The 22,775-nt window shown below is 50.6% G+C and overlaps 1 protein-coding gene across 3 annotated transcripts in view; it reads left to right on the forward strand.

The window, feature by feature from the left end:
* Positions 1-22,775, forward strand: part of CHAF1B (chromatin assembly factor 1 subunit B) — a 79,260-nt gene that overhangs the window by 25,501 nt on the left and 30,984 nt on the right. For all 3 annotated transcript variants that reach the window (XM_056559596.1, XM_056559597.1, XM_056559598.1), the window contains exon 6: positions 7,049-7,145. In XM_056559596.1, coding sequence (XP_056415571.1) covers positions 7,049-7,145 — 97 coding nt within the window. The remainder of the gene's footprint in view (positions 1-7,048; positions 7,146-22,775) is intronic.

Genomic DNA, 22,775 nt, shown 5'->3' on the forward strand with positions numbered 1-22,775 from the left:
GAGTTTTAGAACATGTAGGCGACATACGCAATATGCGAGATGCATCGGTAGCATTACATATTAACTCAGTACATGGAGGGGCAATGAGTGAAATTAAATTTGTGGGGATAGAGAGAGTGATACCATCAGATAGAAGGAGCAATACGGATAGGCTCCTTCTACAAAAAGAGTGCAGATGGATCTACCTCTTGGACTCTGTTGCACCTAGGGGTCTAAATGAGCAGCTACAATTCTCATGTTTTTTATAATGCGATCTGGCAATAATGTTTGGGGTGATTATCTAGGCAGTCAGGGACGACCTTAGTTGGTCGATGAGGAGTTATCATCACCTCCACCCCTCGACAGGGTATAATAGGACAGTGTAGGAGGATCCTGTGCGGGACCGCCCTTTTTAGGGCGGCCACCCCGCCTAGGCTTTAGGTCCCCATAATAGGGTTAATTAGGGACAGAGCAGGTTCCCTAGGGCCATGATATATCCCTCCCTCTTAACTAATAGGGAACCCCCCCCCCCCCTCCTGCTATTGCCACATCGCATGCACTACATATTTCTATATATCTTCATATATTTTACATTTTTGTACTATTAACACCTGTCTTGGGGCCGGTGGATATTAAGGATCTCCTGGATGTTTGCTTTATCTCTATTTAGAGCTGTCTCCTTGCTTGTTCGGGATTACATCCCTGATCAACTAACGAATCCCTACTTAAATACCTAGGACCGGAAATACACACCATTGCCGATCCTATCAGATTTGAGCAACTGATGTGAGAATTATCACTCCATCAGCTTTATAAGTCCCACTATTATAAGGTTGTCCGGCCTCTGTTGAAGAGTCTCTAGTCTATGATACTTACCATTGTGCCATAAAACAATGCTGATATCCTTAAACCGTCACCGTACCAGCATCTGCTAAGTACTGTTTACTTACTGATACGCACGCCTCCCTTCTGCGTCACGGGGGGCGGGGCGCGCCGCGCTGTATAAAGCAGCACTGCTGGCGGAAGTGACATCAGACGCCAGCTTTCGCCGCAGTAGGCGAAAGGACCCGGACACCTCCGGTACCCTGTTACAGACAGGGAAGCGTCTACACGCCACACAGACCAGCTAACCGTGAGTCCCTCAGTCTGTCTCTGTACAGCACTGAACTTTTCTCCACAGGCATAGATCTCAATATCAGTATTTCTATATCTCTTTTCCACAGGTGGAAATCGGGAACTCTGCTGAGATCTGCTACAGACCATGTGTGACATATTAGTGACCATTAGGGATAGCCTTTCTCCCCCACAGGATTCACGGATATGATCTCATGTCACATTGTGAATTAGCTCAAACTGAGCAACATAGTAGGGAGAGTTATGTGCTTTTTCTTTTGCAGGCTCCCTGATCACTAAAAACTGTGTCACTTATCCTATTAGAGGTCTGGTTCTTAACAGTATATTAGTTCTACATAGGACCATACACTATAAGTCCTAGTATGTCGGTCTCTATACTTGCTATTATTGTTGATACCTCCTGATGACACCTGCTATAAACCAGTAGGTAGAAACGCGTTGTGGTATATGAAATTGCTCACCCTGTGGTGTTACTCTTATGCGCACCCTAGGTGAAAGGTCAGACTGGGCTGGCTGGGCCCTGCAGAGCCCAAGGACTGACCAGTATTTATTTTGACCGTATCATTACACATCACTTGTCTTCTAGTATTTTATTAACTTTAATTAATTAAAAGTTAAGTTTTACTGCACATCCTGAGCTTGGCTTTCGCTCATATTTTTCTGAATTTGATGCTGGATGCTCCTTATAACCTGGGGAATGCGTGGACCCCAATAATAATTTTTAGCGCTATATTCATATATCCAACTTGGCTCAGGTCTCCCGTTATGTGGTGACTGCATTGGAGAAGCCCTCCGGAGGGTCCCACTCGTCCCCTATACTGATGCTTCGCAGCGTCATGGGGGTGTTTTTCATCTGACTCATCCTCCGAGTCTTCTGGCAGGCACGGGCGCTCCCCTCACAGGCATCGCTCCATTACTCCGCCCTGTAGCAAGCGTCGCTCCCCTAGAGGACGCTCCCATGGTCGCCGCTCTGGCTCTCCAGACCTGCGTACCTGGTCAGTCTCCCCCTCTTCCAGGGCCGCCTCACACGTTCCCATTCACCTGGAGAACTTGCGGATGAGGTTTCTGATTCGGTCTCCGACTTAAAGAAACGCACGGATGCCTGATTTGGTGTACTCATTGGTTTCGGCCATAAGAGACACCTTCCATCTAAAGGACCCAGGAACTTCGGACGTTGCTCCAGAAGTCTCCTTTTTTTCGTGCCTGACCGGCACCCAAGACCTTCAGCTCTCATGCTGAATTTTACGCCCTGCTGGTATCCTCCTGAAGGCACCCTGACAAGAAGTTTCTGGAAACATAGAAGGTTCAAGCGCGGTATCCCTTCGCCAAGGACTTCATTGCTCGGTGGACCTCCTCTCCAACTGTGGATCTGCCGTTCTCCCGCCTCTCTAAGGCGCCTACCTGGCCTTTGGCTGATGCGGCTGCCTTCAAGGATCCAGCCGACATGAAGTTGGAGACTTTGGCAAAATTTGAGACAGCTGGATCTTCCTGCTTTTGCTTTGGCCTGGGGGTCAAGGGCCCTTTCAGTATGGTCTCCCATCTCCACCAGGGTAGTCTTCAAGATCCCACTGGAGGATTTATTTAATCTAGCTCCCGATGCTCCGCAGCTGGAAATTTTCTGTGTTCTGCTTCTATGCGCAGCCACTGTGCTGCCTTTGCCACAAGCTACCTGGTAGCCACCGTCCCTCCATGTAGCTTAATGCCTGGAATGTGGACGCCGCCTTCAGGAAGTGTGGCGTCGGGTGGAAAAGAGTTCTTTATTACCTCTGTATAAGGCTCACAGAACTGCTTACCGTCGTAGGTCCTCCTTCTGGTTCTGTGGACCTTTGGTGCCAATAAAGGGTACCAACAAAGGGTCCAGCCGGGCGCCTTCACGGGAAGAGGGCTCCCTCCTTCCGGACCTGTCCCTCCCGGAGGTCGGCTATCTGTTCAGGCCGTTTTGCGGCCCCATCAGGCACCCGTAGGCATTCCTTGATCTAATAGGTCGACCACCCCCATCCCCCCCGCCGACCTTTCCCGGGTGGTTGGTCACCTCTTACTCTTCCGGGATGCCTGGACCACGCACATTCATTGTCCCGGTTCCTTCAGGGGAACGTTTTCAAGGTTTATTCCAACCTCTTTGTGGTCCCCAAGAAAGGCGTTTATGTTCGCCCAATCTTGGTTCTCGAGTATCTCAGCCAGCATCTCCTGCTTCCCATCCCAAATGGAGTCTCTCCATTCGGTGCTGGTGTCCCTGGTTCATGGGGAATTTTCGTTCCTCGGTGGACATCAAGGATGCCTGTCTCCACATCTCATTGTTTCGGTCATCAGCGGTACCTCCGCTTTGCAGTTCCGGACGGTCATTTTCTATTGTGGCTCTCCATTTTGGTCTGATCACTTCTCTGCAGACCTTTAACAAAGTCCTGGCGCCTGTGATAGCCCCTTTTACGGACAGCAGTTGTTTCCGTGATTCCTTACTTGGATGACCTCCTGATCAGAGCTCCAGCCAGGGCCCAGATCCTGGAGAGTCTTAGTCTCAACCTCCAGACCTTGTCTCTCTTCGGTTGGATGGTCAATCGGGACTAGTCCAACCGCTCTCCTGGGGCTCCAGTTCGATGCGACCTCTGCCCGCTTTCATCTCCGCCGACCAATCGGCTGACTCTCTTATCAAGAGTCTGATGACTTCGGCACCCTGCTCCAGTTTCCATTCACTTTTGCATGGGTGTCCTGGGTCGGTTAGTGGAGGCCGTGCCATTTGCCCAGTTTCATCACCAACCTCTTCAATTGGCGATTCTCTTTCGGTGGGACAGGTCTCCATTGTCACTCGACAGTCTTGTCGGTCCCTTTTGTGGTGGCTTGGTTTCCCCCCATGCTTTTTCGGGGGCGCTCCTTCCTGCCCCTCCCTGCCAGTCTGTCGGGCTTGGGGAGGTGTTTTCAAGGACCGGCCAGTCTGGGGCCTTGGTCCCTCGAGAAGCCCTTTTCCCCTTCAACATGTTGGGGCCTAGGGCAATCCTTTCTTTGCTTGCTTCTTGGGAAATTCCTTTCTGGGCATCTCAGCGCTTTTCATTCCGGGCTTTTCTGGGATGTGGTCTTTCTCAGCCAGTCCTCAGCCGTCCAAAGCGAGTGGTCCCTACATCCGGAGGTGTTTGCAGTGATCTGAAACCTCTGGGGCGCTCCAGGCGTGGACCTCTTCACGTCCTGCCACAACCAAGCGTTCCTCTTTCTTGGTCGGGCTTTGAACCTACCTCATCTGTTTCCTCCCCTTCCTCTCTTTTCGGGGTCCTGAGGAAACTCACAGCAGAGGGCGTTCCCACCATTCTCGTGGCCCAGACTGGCCCCGGCGGGCGTGGTACGTTGTCGTGGTCAGGCTTCTGACCTACTTACCTCGGCTCCTTCCCTATCGTCCAGACCTCCTATATCAGGTCTCCTGTGCCACCCCTATTTACCGTCTCTGCTTTTGACGGCGTGGCGGTTGAGACAGCGGTTCTGAGGACCCGCGGTTTCTCTTCCCAAGTGGTTCTCACCATGCTGAGGGCTCACAAGCCTTCCTCTGCAAAGATTTACCACCATACCTGGCTATCTTATTTCTGTTGGTGTGAAACTCAGCTTTTTTTCTCCGGTCGTGGTTCGGCTGTTTCCATTCTTTTTCAACGTTCTTTGGTGTTCAGTTATCATGTCCGAACCTAGTTCAGGGAGTAGCACAAGCTGCCCCTCCCTCCTTATCAGTCCCCTTCTTTCCCTTGCGACTTACACTTGGTCTTAGATACTCTGCAGGATGCCCTTTTTGACCTTCTCAGGGAGATTTCTCTTTGCCTCCTTCCACAACCTGGCTGTGGTGAGGGCTGTTCGGACTTCTGTCACTCTTTCCTTTCGGCAGTGTGACCCCACCCCCCCTTTTTTTTCTGTTTTACCGGAAGGTCGTTGTATAGGACAACCTGCTTCTACGACCACCATTTTTCGGTGGATCCGGTCTGCTATTTTGGGAGCTTACCGATACAAGTGGATGATCTCACCCTCTCGGGGTTTTGGCTCAATCCACACGTTTTTCGGGGTATCCTGGGCGCTCCGCTACGTGGCTTCGGCCTTGCAGTTCTGTAAGGCGTCTGCGTGGTCGTCTTTGTACACTTTCTCTAAGTGCTACTAGATTCATACCTTCGCATCAGTACCTTCGCTACTCCGATCAAACTTCGTCCTCCCCTATCTCTTCCCTCCTCTTCCTCCTTCCCAGGGTCCTGAGGAAACTCAAAGTGGAGGGCGTCCCCGCCATTCTCGTGGCTCCGGACTGGCCCAGGCACGCGGAGTACACCGACGTGGTTTGCCTAGTGGCCAACGTACCACTGCGCCTCCCAGTTTGTCCCAACCTGCACTCTCAGGTCCCTCTTTGCCACCCCAATTTGTTGTCGCTACATTTGACGGCGTGGTGGTTGAAACCGCAGTACTAAGGGCCAGGGGGCTCTCTGCCCAGGTGATCCGCACAATGATGAGGGCGCGCAGGCCTTCCTCTGCAAAGATTTATCACCATAGGTTGCGTTCCTACTTTCAATGGTGTGAGTCTCAATCCTCCTTCCCAGTTGTTTTCTCCCTTCCACACCTTTTTTCCTTTAAAAAGTCTGGGCTGGAACAACGCTTGGCTGTCAGTTCCCTTAAGGGTCAGGTGTCGGCTATCTCCATTCTTTTTCAGTGACCCCTGGTGTCCGACCCTCACATCCGCACTATTCTGCAGGGTGTTGCTCATGCGGCACTGCTGTACAGATCCCCTACTCCTCCGTGGTATGTTTATCTGGTTCTCTTCGAACCTCTCCGGGACTTTTCTCTTCGTGTCCTTTCCTGGAAGGTGGCCTTCTTCATTGCGGTCACTTCCATTAGGAGTGTTTTGGATCTGGCTGCTTTCTCCTGCCGTTACCCCTACCTGGTCTTGCACCAAGACAAAGTTGTTTCCCGTCCGGTCCCATCTTTTTTGCCTTAGGTGGTTTCCGCCTTTCACCTAAATGAGGATATCGTCCTTCCGTCCTTTTGCCCAGCTGCGTACCATCCCAGGGAATGTTTGCTTCATGGTCTTGACATGGTACGGGCCGTTCGGATTTACCTTTCGGTCAATTCATTCTTACGCCAGTGTGACACTTTCTTTCTGTGCTTACGGAGGGTCGTCGTAAGGGATTTCCTGCTTTGAAGGCGACCATTTCGCGGTGGATTCGTTCTGCCTTTTCGGAAGCTTAAAGCTGCAAAGGGAAGACTCCGCCTTTCCGGGTCTCAGCTCATTCCACTCGTTCTGTCGGGGCCTCCTGGGCTCTCCGCAACAGGGCTTCGACCTTGCAAGTCTGTTTGCGGCTACCTGGTCTTCTTTGCACACTTTCACAAAATTTTGCCAGGCGTCCGCTGGCGCTGGTTTGGGTCGCAAGGTGTTGCAGGTGGCTGTGGCCCAGCCTTCCACCTGAGTTGCTTGGGTTCTCTCCCACCCCGGGGACTTCTTTGGTACATCCCACGGTCTCTGTCTCCCCCAATGGAGCCAAACGAGAAAAGTAGATTTTTATGCTTAACATAAAATCTCTTTCTCGGAGGATCCATTGGGGGACACAGCACCCACCCTTTTGGTTCAGTTGCCTGTCCTAGGGTTGGTTTGGTTATTTTTTTGTCTGTGGCTTCCTCGGACAGTTGCTGTTTTTTCTTTCCCTGTTGGTCTCCTCCTCCTGCTTTGGGACTAAACTGATAGCTGAGTCTGTAAGTGGGGTATATCCTGCTAGGTGGGGCCGACTTTCTTTTCTACTTTTTGTGTGTGTAAAAAGTAGACCGATGTGTCTGCATAGAAGTCTCTATATAAACCATATCTATGATGCATAAGTTGTAAAGTTAAACAAACATTCTAAGACTAGATGTGATATCCACTCCAGTAAATGAAATGGCGTTATAGAATATTTTAAGTATGAACAATAAATTTTTTTTTTTTTTTTTTTCCTAGGTCAAAAAATTTCTATATTTAACGAGCATAAGAGTTATGTGCAGGGAGTCACCTGGGATCCTCTTGGACAGTACATTGCAACACTAAGCTGTGACCGGTAAGTCTTATTGTGCAAGTTTAGCCAAGGCACAATCCAACTGTATGCTGCTTTACATTACTAAAAATGTTGTTTCCCAGCTTCAGGTGGTCACTAGTTTTAAGTATCTGGGCATTTACGTTACTCCTTCCCTGCATGATTTTTTTTTTCTTGTAACCTGACCCCTCTACTAGGGCTGGGCGGTATACCAGTTCATACCGAATACTGTATTTTTTCTGCTGCACAATTTGATTTTTAATCCATACCGCAATACCGGTTTCGCCCCTCCCCCTCGGGAATGAATGAATTATCAGCCCTGCGCTGTCCCCATCGGGGAACTACTCACATGTCACCCACGAGCGCTGTTTTGCCCCCCCCAATTAATTATCAGCCCAGCGCGGTTGCCATCCGGGTAAATACTCACATGTCACCCGTAAGCGCTGCCCTCCTCTTCCTCCTGTTTGTTGCGGCCGCTGGCGCTGACACTATACTGTGCGGTATACCTATGCCTGGGCTGCAAAAAATAAACAAAATAAATTTTAACTCCCCTCCCGTTGGTCCGGTTCAGGCCTCGCCTGTTTCTTGGGGACGGGAACGTCGGACAGCCGTCAGCCTATCACCGGCCGCAGTGATGTTCCGCCTCGGCCGGTGATAGGCTGAGCCCACTGTTATGTAAGGAGCCGGCCAGAGCTCCTTACATGACAGTGCGCTTAGCCTATCACCGGCCGAGGCGGAACATCGCAACGGCCGGTGATGGGCTGACGGCTGTCCAACGTTCCCGTCCACAGTGTAAGGCCGACGTAGGAACATGCGTTAGTTTATTTTGTTTACCTTTTGCAGCCTGGGCATAGGGATACCGCACAGTATAGAGTGTCAGCTCTGGCGGCCGCAACAAACAGGACGAGGAGGGCAGCACCAGAAGGTGGCAGTCTGGTGTAAACTTCCGATTTCGGTGGCTGGCCGGACAAACTTGGTCAAAATGGTATTTATTCCGCAATTATTGTACGTTTTATAAAATTCCCCAGAATGGATTGCGATGGCCCAGTTTCAACGCATTCAGGGTCTTTTCAGACGGCTGGTATGGGGAGGGGGGGTTCTGCCAAGATTAGATTGCAAAAGTCTTCAGGGGACTTAGCCCTTCCCAATCCTTGGTTATATTTTTTAGCCTCCCAATTGCACAAAATACGGGGTTGGGCACATGCTAGCACGTTAGGCCCTACGGGAAGATTGTTCATGGCAAGACATGGGGGTCAGGTCCCCCTTCACATTTCGAGATTGGTGCCTTTACTAGCCCTCCGGACTCCTCCCACTACCCATCTTTTATGCAAGCTCTGGGGTCACATGCGTAAACTGTTGGGACTTACTGGCTGCACTAAATTTTACACCGCTGTGGCGTAACCCTGGCTTGCCTGATTTCTACGGGAGCCAGCTGGGGTCCTCTTGTGACTGTATTGAGAATTGTCAAGCTTTCATCATTAAAAATTTACCTTAACTGTCTGTTGTAAATGGAAGAAGGATCTTGGAGTTCTGACTGACAAGGAATGGTCCACTGTACTGATGCTGACTCCATATTTGTCTGAGTCTAATCTACTGCATAGAGTGTATAAAACTACAGTGCTCCAGTGTTCCTACACAAGATAAGGGTCCGGTCTGCTTCTGCATGTCCACAGTGTGATAGGTTGGAGGTACATCTGGTGCATATGATCTGGGACTGCCCCCTTCTAGATACATATTTGAGGGAAGTGCTCAATCTTATATGCACAGTGTTTGGGGTGAACTTATCTCAGCTTCCCAAAGTGTGTTTACTTGGTCTTATAGGTTGTGGGCAGGAGCCTTCTTTGGTGGAGAATGGCGTACTACGTGTTTTATATCAGGCCCGGAAACTGATTGCGCTATACTGGATTCGACCTACTCCACCAGATGGGACGGATTTGATTGCTCGGTGTAGTTCACCTAGAGAAGGGGATATACAGGAAGGTCCATAAATATTGGGACATTAACACAATTCTAACATTTTTGGCTCTATACACCACCACAATGGATTTGAAATAAAACAAACGATGTGCTTAAACTGCAGATTGTCAGCTTTAATTTGAGGGTATTTGCATCCAAATCAGGTGAACGGTGTAGGAATTACAACAGTTTGCATATCTGCCTCCCACTTGTTAAGGGACCAAAAGTAATGGGACAGAATAATAATCATAAATCAGACTTACAATTTTTAATACTTGGTTGTAAATCCTTGTCAGTCAACTACAGACTGAAGTCTGGAACGCATAGACATCAGCAGACATTGCTGGGTTTCATCCTTGGTGATACTCTGCCGACTACTGCAACTCTCTTCAGTTCCTGCTTGTTCTTGGGGCATTTTCCCTTCAGTTTTGTCTTCAAAAAGTGAAATGCTCAATGGGATTCAGGTCAGGTGATTGACTTTGCCATTGCATAACATTCCACTTCTTTCCCCTAGAAAACTCTTTGCTTTTGCAGTATGCTTTGGGTTATTGTCCATCTGCACTGTGAAGTGCCGTCCAATGAGTTCTGAAGCATTTTGCGGAATATGAGCAGATAATATTGCCTGAAACACTTCAGAATTCAACCTGCTGCTTTTGTCAGCAGTCACATCGTCAATAATTACAAGAGAACCAGTTAAATTGGCAGCCATACATGCCCACTATGCCATGACACTACCACCACCATGCTTCACTGATGAGGTGTATGCTTAGGATCATAAACAGTCCCCTTCCTTCTCCATACTCTTCTCTACCCATCAGTCTGGTACAAGTTGATCTTGGTCTCATCTGTCCATAGGATGTAGTTCCAGAACTGTGAAGGCTTTTGTAGATGATGTTTGGCAAACTCTAATCTCGCCTTCCTGTTTTTGAGGCTCACCAATGGTTTCCATCTTTTGGTGAGCCCTCTATATTCTCTCTTGTGAAGTCTTCTCTTGATTGTTGACTTTTTCACACATACACCTACCTCCTGGAGAGTGTTCTTCATCTGGACAACTGTTGTGAAGGGGGTTTTCTTCACCAGGGAAAGAATTCTTTGGTCATCCTCCACAGTTGTTTTCCTTGGTTTCCTTCCGGATCTTTTGGTGTTGCTGAGCTCACCGGTGCATTCCTTCTTTTTAAGAATGTTCCAAACAGTTGTTTTGGCTCTCTCTGATGGGTTTGTTTTGTTTTTCTCTATCGGCTCCATTGGGGGACACAGACCGTGGGTGTATGCTGCTGTCTCTAGGAGGTGTCCTGAGCTAATCAGTTTTAGCTTAGTGTCTGCAGGAGGTGGACATTGTCTGAAATTCTCCAGACCAGGTCTTCTGTTTTATTATTTTCCTAGTTAGGGAATGTGTTAGTTTTTTAATTCCTTTTTCTTTCATGTTTTCAGATGGGGACTCAGGAACTGCGGCTCAGTGTTTCCCCATTGCGAGTGAGGGGGCACAGACATTGTATATATGCGCTGTTCACCCCCCCTCGCCAACGGTCAGCGTCTGGGGTGGTACCTCATGGGTTCAGATCCCCCTATTCCCTGCTCGCCTCGCTCGCACATGGTAGCTAGGCGTGATGCAGGTGACAGAAAGCTGACTGAATACCTCACAGAAGACTCCGTTAGGTAAGTTCTTCTGACTGAGGTGAGTATATATCCCTTTCTCCCTTAGGTGCTGACTTGCAACCTCTGGAGACCCTCAGTTTTTGGCCCACCTTTCAGGGTTTATGGGGCTGGCCTGTGCTAGGGGCTTTATCTTTATTTCTGGGGCGAGCAGTGGCATATTTGGAGGGAATGGCTCATTTTATTCTTATGCAAGCATGTGTGTTTTTACTATGTGGCTGACAGCTGCGTCGCTTACTATGCGGCTGACAGCCGCGGCGCTTATACTGTTCGGGCGCATGAAGCGCCGACTTACTTTCACTTTCGGCAGCAGTCTGTTGCCGGCGAATATGTGTCTCGCCTGCTCACTTCCCCGCAAGCGCATATGCGGCTGACATGTGCGCTCGTGGCAAGGATCGGGCGCCATTACTATCTTCTTCGGCATTCGGCGGCCGGGACGCTATAGCTCCACCCACAGGGCCGCCGGAGCTTACTGGAGGCGTGAATCGCTCTCCAATAAGCGCCGTGCGCACGATTGGGTGACGGGCCAATCAGACAGTGCCCCTGCTCCAGGCACGCCCCTCTCTGGCTATTGGCTGTTTTTTTTCTCCCTCTCTATCTACACAGAGCGGAGTTCTCCTCACAGCAGCTGCTCTGGGGACACAGACTCGGGGAGAGAGTTCTTTTTTCATTATGTCTGTACCCAGAACTGTTCCTCCCTCTAAACAGACAACTGGAGCGTTAGTTTACCATTTTGTCTGTAAGAGCTGTAATTCCAAAATGCCTGGTTCTGTTGAACCCACTTTCTCTGTCTGCTCCACTGCTCCCCCAGACCCCCTGGCACCCCCGGATGTTCGAGCAGTCCCGGTGGATTCGGTCGCCCCTCCAGCCTGGGTTCTTCACTATCCCAGTATATGGATGACTTGACTCAAGCCCTCTGTAGGATCCCGCTCCTCTTCTCCATATGCCTCTCGCTCTCACTAGCGTACTAGGGGTGTTTCTTCTGACTCTTCCATTGAGCCTTCAAGTAGACGTGGGTGCCCACCCCCCGTGTCATCTGGTCACAAACGTCGCTCCTCCAGAGGACGTTCCCGGAGTCGCCGCTCTGCCTCACCAGATAAGGGTTGCCCCCCCTCCAGGGCTGCCTCCACTCGTTCACATTCACTGGTGAACTGGCGGATGAGGCTTCCGAATCGGCATCTGACTCAGAGGACCGCTCGGATACAGTTGAAACGTTGAACTCATTGGTTGCGGCCATAAGAGACACCTTTCACTTAGAGGACCCAGGATCTTCGGACGTGACTCCTGAAGTATCCTTTCATCGTGCTGAACCAGCACCTCAAATGTTCAGCGCTCACGCTGAATTTGACATCCTTCTGGAATCTGCATGGAAACATCCGGACAAGAGGTTCCTGGGAATAAAGAAGGTTCAAGAGGACCTTGTCTCTAAAGTGGTTTTCCCTCCCTCAGTGGATCCACTAATTTCCTGCCTTTCTAAGGCTACTACATTGCCACTAGCAGACGCGGCTGCCTTCAAGGATCCGACGGACAAGAAGGTGGAGTCCTTGGCAAAGTTTGCCTCTGAAGCAGCAGGCTCTTCTCTGCTTCCCACCTTCGCCTCTACATGGGTGTCCAAGGCCCTGTCGATGTGGTACTCAAAACTCCGTCAGGGCATCCTAGTGGGATCTCCCCAGAGGATCTGTCTGCTTTGGTTCTCCAATGCTCTAAAGCTGGGGACTTTCTGTGTACGGATTCCATGCAGTCAGCCTGTTGTACTGCCTTTGCTGTGGGTCACCTAGCAGCCCTCCGCCGTTCCATGTGGCCTAAGGCGTGGGATGCGGAAGCCGCCTCCAAAAGGTCTCTCACCGAGCTTCCTTTACTGGTATCTGTCTTTTTGGCAAACGCCTTGACTACTTCCCAAAGGAAGTCCTCTTCCTTCCGGTCTTTTCGGACTTTTGGCCCCAATAAGGGGTCTGGGCAGGCGCCTTCGCAGGACAAGAAGGCTCCCTTGTTCCGGGCGCGCCCATCTTGGAAGTCGGACACCAACCGTTCCGGCCGTTTTGTGGCCAAATCGGGCAACCGCAAACCCACTTCCGCATGAAGGGAAGCCCCCACCTGCAGATTTTTTCTCGGGTGGGAGGTAGTCTTACTTTTTCAAGACATCTGGACCACACTCATTCAGGACTCATGGGTCAGGGACATTGTGTCCAACAGGTACCGAATCGTTTTTTCCAGTCCCGGGCCCCCCGGTCACCTTCTCTGGCGAAGCAGTTTCGGGAGGCCCTCCAGTCCCTGCTTCTCCAGGGAGTTATTGTCCCCGTTCCTCCAGGAGAACGTTTTGGGGGTTTCTATTCCAGTCTTTTTGTGGTCCCCAAGAAGGGCGGTTCTGCTCCGGCCAATCCTGGACCTCAAGCGTCTCAACCGTCATCTTCTCATCCGCCACTTCTCAATGGAATCTCTCTGTTCAGTAGTGGCATCCATGGAACAAGGGGAGTGTCTTTCTTCGGTGGACAACAAAGATGCCTACCTCCATGTTCCAAGATTCCCGGCCATCAGCGGTACCTCCGCTTTGCAGTTCCGGAGGGGCATTTTCAATTCGTAGCCCTCCCCTTTGGTCTGGCCACTGCTTCTCGGGTCTTTACCAAGATCCTTGCGCCTGTGATAGCACTGTTGTGGTCGTGAGGAGTCTCAGTGATCCCTTACCTGGACAACCTTTTCATCAAGGCTCCCACCAGAGTCCAGACTCTGGAGAATGTGGTTCTCACTCTCCAGACCCTGGATCACTTCGGGTGGATGGTCAACCGGGACAAGTCTGTCCCCTCTCTCACCCAGTCTCTGATCTTCTTGGGACTTCAATTCAACATGGCCTCTGCCCTCTGGATTTGCCTTCCGCCGGACAAACGTCTGACTCTCCTGTCAGGAGTCCGCTCCCTTTATGCCAGGGTCCCAGTTTCCATCTGAATTTACATGTAAGTCTTGGGTCGGATGGTAGCGGCCTTGGAGGCCGTACCCATTGTCCAGTTTCTTTACCGTCCCCTTCAACTGGCGATTCTCTCTCGATGGGACAGATCTCCTCTGTCTCTTGATCGCAAGATTGCTCTCCCTCTTCGGATCCGTCAGTCTCTGCTCCGCTCCCCCCTTCTTCAGGGGCAATCATTTCTCTCTCCCCCCCCCCCCCCCCCCCGGCAGGTAGTTACAACAGATGCCAGTCTGTCGGGCTGGGTGGTGTGTTCAGGGATTGGACAGTTCAAGGCCTCTGGCCTCCCCGGGAAGCCCTTCTTCCGATAAACATCTTGGAACTGAGGGCGATTCTTCTTTGTCTTCTTCATTGGGAGTCCCTGCTTCAGTCCCGCTCTGTCTGCGTCCAGTCGGACAACGCCACGGCCGTAGCTTACATCAATCGGCAGCCATGGCCAAGATGACAAAGATTCTCCTCTGGGCGGAAAACAAGGTTCCGACCATTCCTGCAATTCACATTCCGTGTGTGCTCAACTGGGAAGCGGGCTTCCTCAGCCGGTCCTCAGCTGACCCCGGCAAGACGTCTCTACATCCAGAAGTCTTTGCGCAGATCTGCGACCTCTGGGGCATTCCAGACGTGGACCTTTTCGCGTCTCTGCACAATCGGAAGATTGTTCCATTTGTGTCAAAGTTCAGGGACCCCTAGCCGTGGACGCCCTAGTTATTCCTTGGCCGGGTTTTACCCTGCCCTATCTGTTCCCTCCCATTCCGCTCCTTCCCAGGGTTCTGAGGAAGCTCAAAGCGGAGGACGTTCCCGCCAAACTGGTAGCTCCAGTTTGGCCCCGAAGATGTGGCACGCCGACGTAGTCAGGCTCCGCTGCGCCTTCCACTTCTTCTGGACCTGCTGTCTCAGGGTCCTCTTTGCCACCCCAATTTACAGTTGCTGCATTGACGGCGTGGCAGTTGAGACCGCGGTTTCTCTTTCCAAGTCATTCGCACCATGCTCGGAGCTCGTAAGCCCTCCTCGGCAAAAATTTACCACCGTACCTGGCGGTCTTATTTTAGTTGATGTGAAGCTCAGGTCTTTTTTCGGTTTCCCGTCTTCTCTCTTTCTTGCAGTCGGGATTGGAATTGGGTTTGTCTCGGTCAGGTTTCGGCCCTTTCTATTTTCCAGCATCCTCTGGCTTCTATTTCTCGTGTCCGGACCTTCCTTCAAGGAGTGGCACATACTGCCCCTCCTTATCGGTCCCCTTCTCCCTCGTGGTACTTAAATCTGGTTCTGGGTGTCCTCCAAGGTCCCTCTTTTGAACCTCTTAGGGAAGTGTCCTTGCGCCTACTTTCCTGGAAAGTGGCGTTTCTTATAGCTATCACCTGTATTCAGAGTGTGTCCGAATTGGCAGCTCTTTCCTGCCGTTCTCCGTTTCTGGTGATTCACCAGGACAAGGTCGTTTTCTGTCCAGATCCTTCTTTTTTGCCTAAGGTCATTTTGGCTTTTCATCTCAATGAGGACATCGTCCTTCCGTCCTTTTATTCCGCTCCTTCTCATTCCAAGGAGCATTTACTCCACAATCTGGATCTGCAAGCGGCTACCTGGTTGTCTTTGCATACTTTCTCAAGGTTTTACCGGGTTCATACCTTCGCATCGGCTGATGCTAGTCTGGGCCAGAAGGTACTACAGGCGGTGTTTTTTCAGCCGTCCGTCTAACCGGGTTTTCTTCTTCCCACCCAAGGGACGGCTTTGGTACGTCCCGTGGAGCCGATAGAGAAAAGGAGATTTTTTAATACTTACCGTAAAATCTCTTTCTCGAAGGTTCCATTGGGGGACACAGCTCCCGCCCTTTTGGGTTTCTCTTTGGTTCTCTGTCCGAGGGTGAGTTCAGTTATATTTTTTCTGGTTCTCGGACAGTTTGTGTTTTCTCCTTGACCGGTCCTCTCCTATTGCTCTGAAACAAAAAACTGATTAGCTCAGGGCCTGTAGGCGGGTATATCCTGCTGGGAGGAGCCGACTTTTTTTGTTGCCATTGTGTCATACCTCCTAAAGACAGCAGCATACACCCATGGTCTGTGTCCCCCAATGGAACCTTCGAGAAAGAGATTTTACGATAAGTATTAAAAAATCTCCTTTTTTCTGCCTAATGTTGGCTTGCTTCACTGATAGTGACAGCTCTTTGGATCTCATCTTGAGAGTTGACAGCAGCATATTCCAAATGCAGATGGCGCACTTGAAATGAACGCTGGACCTTTTATCTGCTCATTGTAATTGGGATAATGAGGGAATTACATAAACCTGGCCATGGAACAGCTGAGAAGCCAATTGTCCTATTACTTTTGGTCCCTTAGCAAGTGGGAGACACATATGCAAACTGTTGTAATTCCTACACCTGATTTGGATGTAAATACCCTCAAATTAAAGCTGACAGTCTGGAGTTAAAGCACATTTTGTTTGTTTCAATTCAAATCCATTGTGGTGGTGTATAGAACCACAAATGTTAGAATTGTGTCGATGTCCCAATATTTATGGACCAGACTGTATATTAAACGAAAGGTAGAAAGGAATTTTGTTGGCATTTGAGGTCCCTGGTGTGGAAGTTTGACTCTACTGTAGATGGGACATAGATGTTGGTCTTGGTACTTCCTGATTGTTTGTGAGGTGGGATGCTGTGTACAGAGTGAGGTTTGTCTGTGTAAGTGCTCTCCGCTTGGTCTCTGTAATGGATGACTTCTGAGGTGGTGCCTGGCGTGCTTGTGTTTTTTGTTCTATTGTGGTCTCCCTATGGCATGCCGTGTCTTACTTGGCCAATTTCTTTTTTCGGGCGCTTCATTGGGGGACACAGGACCATGGGTATATGCTGCTTCCAACTAGGAGGCTGACACTAGGCAAAAGAAAGTCTGCTCCTCCAGGCAGGATATACCCACCTCCTGGCTCTGAGCAGCTCAGTTTTAGCTTGGTGTCAACATGAGGCCGACGCAGGTCTCGAGCTCTCCAGACTTGGTCTTATTTCTCTTTTTTCCCCCCTAGTTTCAGTCCATAGTTAGATTTTCTCTCCCTTTTTTTTTTTTTTTCTAGTGTGGGGCGACAGGAGCATGGCGCTACCTGACTCCCTTCCCCTCACCTGCGAACTAGGGCATTGCTGAATGTGCTGTTAACCCCTCCTCGCCATCAACCAGCGCCTGGTGGTGTACCCTGGGTCCGGGTCCCCCATTTGCAAGCTGGGTCTGGCTTAACTCCTTAAGGACTCAGGGCATACTTGTGAGTCTGCTCCCATTCTATAACTGTGGCCCGTGTCATAGCGGTGCCGCACGATATTAACCCTTTAGACGCAGCGTTCAAAATTGAAAGCTGCGTCTAAAGTGAAAGTAAAACATTGCCGGTTAGCTCAAGGGGCTGTTCACGGCATCCTGAACAGCTCTAGGACAGCAGGAGTGTCCCTTACCTTGCCTCCTGGTGTCAGATCGCCGAATGACTGCTCAGTGCCTGAGATCTAGGCATGAGCAGTTAAGCGGCAGAATCATTGATCAATGGTTTCCTATGAGAAACCATTGATCAATGTAAAAGATCAGTGTGTGCAGTGGTATAGCCCCCTATGGCTATAACCTTGCAAAAAAAAAAAAAAAGTGAATAAAGATCATTTAACCCCTTCCCTAATAAAAGTTTGAATCACCCTCCTTTTCTGTAAAAAAAAAAAAAAAAAAAAGTGTAAATATAAACATATGTGATATCGCCGCATGCGGAAATGTACGAATTATAAAAATATATCATTAACCCGCACGGTCAATGCGTATTTTTGGTCAAAAAGGCTGATCAATACATAAATGGTACTGCTAAAAACTTCAGATCACGATGAGCCCTCATACCGCTCCATACGCGGAAAAATAAGAAGTTATAGGGGCCTGAAGATGCCAATTTTAAACGTATAAATTTTCCTGCAGGTAGTTATGATTTTTTTCAGAAGTACGACAAAATCAAACCTATATAAGTAGGTTATCATTTTTACTGGTATGTTATTCTATCCCTCCCCAGGGATTGCTTTAGGACATCCCATGGTCCTGTGTGCCCCAGCTTAAGAGGAGTAGATTTTTGGACTTACCGTCAAATCTTTCTAGGAGCTTCTATTGCGGGACACAGCACCCGCCCATTGGTTTGTTGGTGACCAGCCAATTTCCACCACTGTGGTTCGGGGTCCCTTGTTTTTTCTGGGTGTTTGTTTGTTCATACTGATCTGTCTTGGTCTGTTCTCCTTCTGCTTTGGGACTAAACTGAGTTGCTCAGAGCCAGGTGGCGGGTATATCCTGCCTGGAGGAGCCGACTTTCTTTAGTTTTTTGCCTAGTGTCAGCCTCCTAGTTGCAAGCAGCATATACCCATGGTCCTGTGTCCCCCAATAGAAGCTCTAAGAAAGAGATTTTACAGTAAGTCTAAAAATCAACTTTTTCCGTATGCTTTAACTGTTTCTCTGTTCTTCATCTGCCTGGTAACTTAGGTTTGTGGGATTGAGACTGATTCTATGTCCGGGGGCAGGGTATAGCTTTGGTGGGGGTAGAGGTGGTTGGGCTATGGGTTGTTTGTATGTATGTTGCATTTTTATTTCTGTTTTTAATCTCATAAGGACGCAAGGCGTACCTGTACGCCCTGCTCCCCGTCTATAACGAGTGGTCACGCCGTGACCCCACGTCATAGTGGGTCTGTCTCGGCTGCTAATGAAAGCCGGGACCCTGGGCTTATAGCGTGCGGCACCAATTGTTGTGCCGCGCGCTATTAACCCTTTAGACGCGGTGTTCAAAGTTGATCGCCACATCTAAAGTAACAAAAATACACTCCCGCCAGGGTCCATTACCTGCCTCCTGCACGTCCGATCGGCGATTACTGCATGCAGTAATATTTCCGCCACGATGTCCCGTCACTGTATAACGCCAGTAACGAATTACGGGCATATACGGGTGCAAATGGGCAGTTACAAAACCCCATAGGCTGCAATGCAATTTAGTCACGGCCGTCAGGGGTTTTGTAACTGCCGGGTTTTGCAGCTGCAGCTGACGGAACTTCTGACGGAAGTTTGTAAACTGAGAAATTCATAGTGTGAAAGGAGCCTAAGAGACACCTTTCATTTAGAGGACCCAGGATCTTCGGACGTGCTCCTGAAGTATCCTTTCATCGTTCTAAACCAGCACCTCAAATGTTCAGCTCTGAATTTGACACCCTTCTGGAATCTGCGTGGAAACATCCGACAAGAGGTTCCCGGGAAGGAAGACGGGTCAAGTGCGTTACCTATTCGCCAAGGACCTTGTCTCTAATGTGGTTTGCCCTTCCTCGGTGGATCCACCAATTTCCAGCCTTTCTAAGGCTACTTCATTGCCGCTAGCAGATGCGGCTGCCTTCAAGTTCGGGTGAATGTCAAGGAGTCCTTGGCGAAGTTTGCCTCTGAAGCAGCAGGCTCTTCTCTGCTTCCTACCTTCGCCTCGGCATGGGTGTCCAAAGCCCTGTTGGTGTGGTACTCAAACTCCGTCAGGGTATCCTAGCGGAATCCCCCCCCCCAGAGGATCTGTCTGCTTTGGTTCTCCAATGCTCTAAAGCTGGGGACTTTCTGTGCGCAGCTTCCATACGGTCAGCCCGTTGTGCTGCCTTTGCTGTGGGTCATCTAGCGGTCCTCCGCCGTTCCTTGTGGCTTAAGGCGTGGGATGCGGATGCCGCCTCCAAAAGGTCTCTCACGAGCTTCCTTTTACTGGTACCCGTCTTTTTGGCAAGCGCCTTGACGAGATTATTTCTGAGGCGACGGGGGGGGGGGCGTATTAAGAGTTGCCTCAAAATACGGCCCAAAGGAAGTCCTCTTCTTTCTGGTCCTTTCGGACTTTTGGCCCCAATAAGGGGTCTGGGCAGGCGCCTTCGTGGAAGAAGAAGGCTCCCTCGTTCCGGGTGCGCCCGTCTTGGAGGCCGGACACCAACCGTTCCGGCTGTTTTGCTGCCAAATCGAACAATCCGCAAACCCACTTCCACATGAAGTGAAGCCCCCACCCGCAGATTTTTCTCGGGTAGGAGGTCGTCTCTTACTTTTTCAAGACATCTGGACCACACACATTCAGGACTCTTGGGTCAGGGTCGTGGTGTCCAACGGATACCGAATCCGTTTTTCAGTCCCGGGCCCCCGGTCTCCTTCTCTGGCGAAGCAGTTTCGGGAGGCCCTCCAGTCCCTGCTTCTCCAGGGAGTTATTGTCCCCGTTCCTCCAGTGGAACATTTTCGGGGTTTTCTATTCCAATCTTTTTGTAGTCCCCAAGAAGGGCGGTTCTGTTCGGCCAATCCTGGACCTCAAGCGTCTCAATCGCCCTCTTCTCATCCGCCACTTCCAAATGGAATCTCCGTTCAGTAGTGGCATTCATGGAACAAGGGGAGTTTCTTTCTTCGGTGGACATCAAGGATGCCTATCTCCATGTTCCAATATTTCCTGGCCATCAGCGGTACCTCCGCTTTGCGGTTCCGGAAGGGTATTTTCAATTCGTAGCCCTTCCCTTTGGTCAGGCCACTGCTCTTTGGGTCTTTACCAAGATCCTTGCACCAGTGATAGCACTGTTGCGGTCGAGAGGAGTCTCAGTGATTCCTTACCTGGACGACCTTCTCATCAAGGCTCCCACCAGAGTCCAAACTCTGGAGAATGTGGATCTCACTCTCCAGACCCTAGATCACTTCGGGGGGGATGTCAACCGGGACAAGTCTGTCCTCTCTCCCACCCAGTCTCTGATCTTCTTGGGACTTCAATTCAACATGGCCTCTGCTCGGATTTGCCACCGGACAAACGTCTGACTCTCCTGTCAGGAGTCCGCTCCCTTCGGGCCCAGGTCCCAGTTTCCATCTGCATTTGCATGAAAGTCTTGGGTCGGATGGTAGCGGCCATGGTGGCCGTATCCTTTGCCCAGTTTCATACCGCCCCCTTCAACTGGCGATTCCCTCTTGATGGGATCTCCTCTCTCTCTCGATCGCAAGATTGCTCTCCCTCGTCGAATCCGTCAGTCTCTGCTCTGGTGGCTCCGCTCCCCCTTCTTCAGGGGTGAGCATTTCTTCCCTCCACTTGCAGGTAGTTACAACAGATGCCAGTCTGTCGGGCTGGGGCGGTGTGTTCAGGGATTGGGACGGTTCAAGGCCTCTGGTCTCCCTGGGAAGCCCTTCTTCCGATAAACATTTTGGAACTGAGGGCGATTCTTCTTTGTCTTCTTCATTGGGAGTCCCCGCTTCAATCCCGCCCTGTCCTCGTCCAGTCGGACAATGCCACGACACCAATCGGCAAGGCGGCGCTCGCAACTCAGCACCATGGTCGAGGTGTCAAAGATTCTCCTCTGGGCGGGAAAACATGGTTCCGGCCATTTCGGCGGTTCACATTCAGGGTGTGCTCAACTGGGAAGCGGACTTCCTCAGCCGGTCCTCAGTCGACCCCAGCGAGTGGTCTCTACATCCAGAGGTCTTCGCGCAGATCTGCGACCTCTGGGGCATTCCAGACGTGGACCTTTTCGCGTCTCGGCACAATCGGAAGATTCTTTCATTTGTGTCAGTCCCGGGACCCCCTGGCTCTAGCCGTGGATGCCATAGTGATTCCTTGGGCGGGGTTTCCCCTGCCCTATCTGTTCCCTCCCCTTTCGCTCCTTCCCAGGGTTCTGAGGAAGCCCAAGCGGAGGACGTCCCAGCCATATTGGTAGCTCCAGTTTGGCCCCAAAGGACGTGGTACGCAGACGTGGTCAGGCTCCTGGACGACGCTCCGCTGCACCTCCCACTTCGTCCGGACCTGCTGTCGCAGGTTCCTCTTTGCCACCCCAATTTACAGTTGCTGCATATTACGGCGTGACGGTTGAGACCGCGGTTTTGAGAGACCGCAGGTTCTCTTCCCAAGTTATTCGCACCATGCTCAGGGCTTGTAAACCCTCCTTGGCGAAAATTTACCACCGTACCTGGCGGTCTTATTTTCGTTAGTGTGAAGCTCAGGTCTTGTCTCCTGTTACTTTTTCTGTCCCCCGCCTTCTCTCCTTCTTGCAGTCGGGATTGGAACTGGGGTTGTCTCTCAGTTCCCTTAAGGGTCAGGTTTTGGCCCTTTCTATTCTTTTTCAGCGTCCTCTTGCTTCTAATTCTCATGTCCACACCTTCCTTCAAGGAGTGGCGCATGCTGCCCCTCCTTATCGGTCACCTTCTCCCCCTTGGGACTTGAATCTGGTTCTGGGTATCCTCCAAGGTGAACCTCTTGAACCCCTTAGGGGAGGTGTCCCTGCGCCTCTTTTCTTGGAAAGTGGCGTTTGTTTCTATCACCTCCATTCGGAGGGTGTCTGAGTTGGCAGCTCTCTCCTGCCGTTCTCCGTTTCTGGTGATTCACCAGGACAAGGTTGTCTTCCGACCAGATCCTTCCTTTTTGTCTAAGGTTGTTTCGGCCTTTCATCTCAATGAGGACATTGTTCTTCCGTACCTTTTTCCCGCTCCTCCTCATCCTAAGGGGCATTTACTCCACAATCTGGATGTGATTCGGGCTGTTAGGTCTTACCTCTCTATCTCTTCTTCGTTTCGTCAGTGCGATTCCTTTTTCGTCCTTACGGAAGGTCGTCGTAAGGGACAACCTGCTTCCAAGGCCACCATTTATCGGTGGATCCGGTCTGCCATTTCGGAAGCCTATCGCTGTAGGGGGAAGATTCCTCCCTTCAGGGTTGTGGCTCATTCTACCCGTTTCTGTTGGGGCATCCCGGTCTCTCCAGAACAAAGCCTCGGCCTCGCAGATTTGCAAGGCGGCTACTTGGTCGTCTTTGCACACTTTCTCGAGGTTCTACCCGGTTCATACCTTCGCATCGGCTAATGCTAGTCTGGGCCGTAAGCTGCTGCAGGCGGCAGTGGAACAGCCATCTGCCTGAATGATTATCTGCCCACCCAAGGGACGGATTTGGTACGTCCCATGGTCTGTGTCCCCCAATGGAGCCGATAGAGAAAAGGAGATTTTTTTTAGCACTTACTGTAAAATCTCTTTCTCGAAGGATCCATTGGGGGACACAGCTCCCGCCCTTTTGGGTTTCTCTTTGGTTCTCTGTCCGAGGGTTCTGGTTCTGTTTCTCGGACAGTTCGTGTTTTTTCCTTGACCTGTCGGTCCTCTCC

The sequence above is a fragment of the Hyla sarda genome, chromosome 2 (assembly GCF_029499605.1).
Source record: "Hyla sarda isolate aHylSar1 chromosome 2, aHylSar1.hap1, whole genome shotgun sequence".
NCBI classification, from domain to species: Eukaryota; Metazoa; Chordata; class Amphibia; order Anura; family Hylidae; genus Hyla; species Hyla sarda.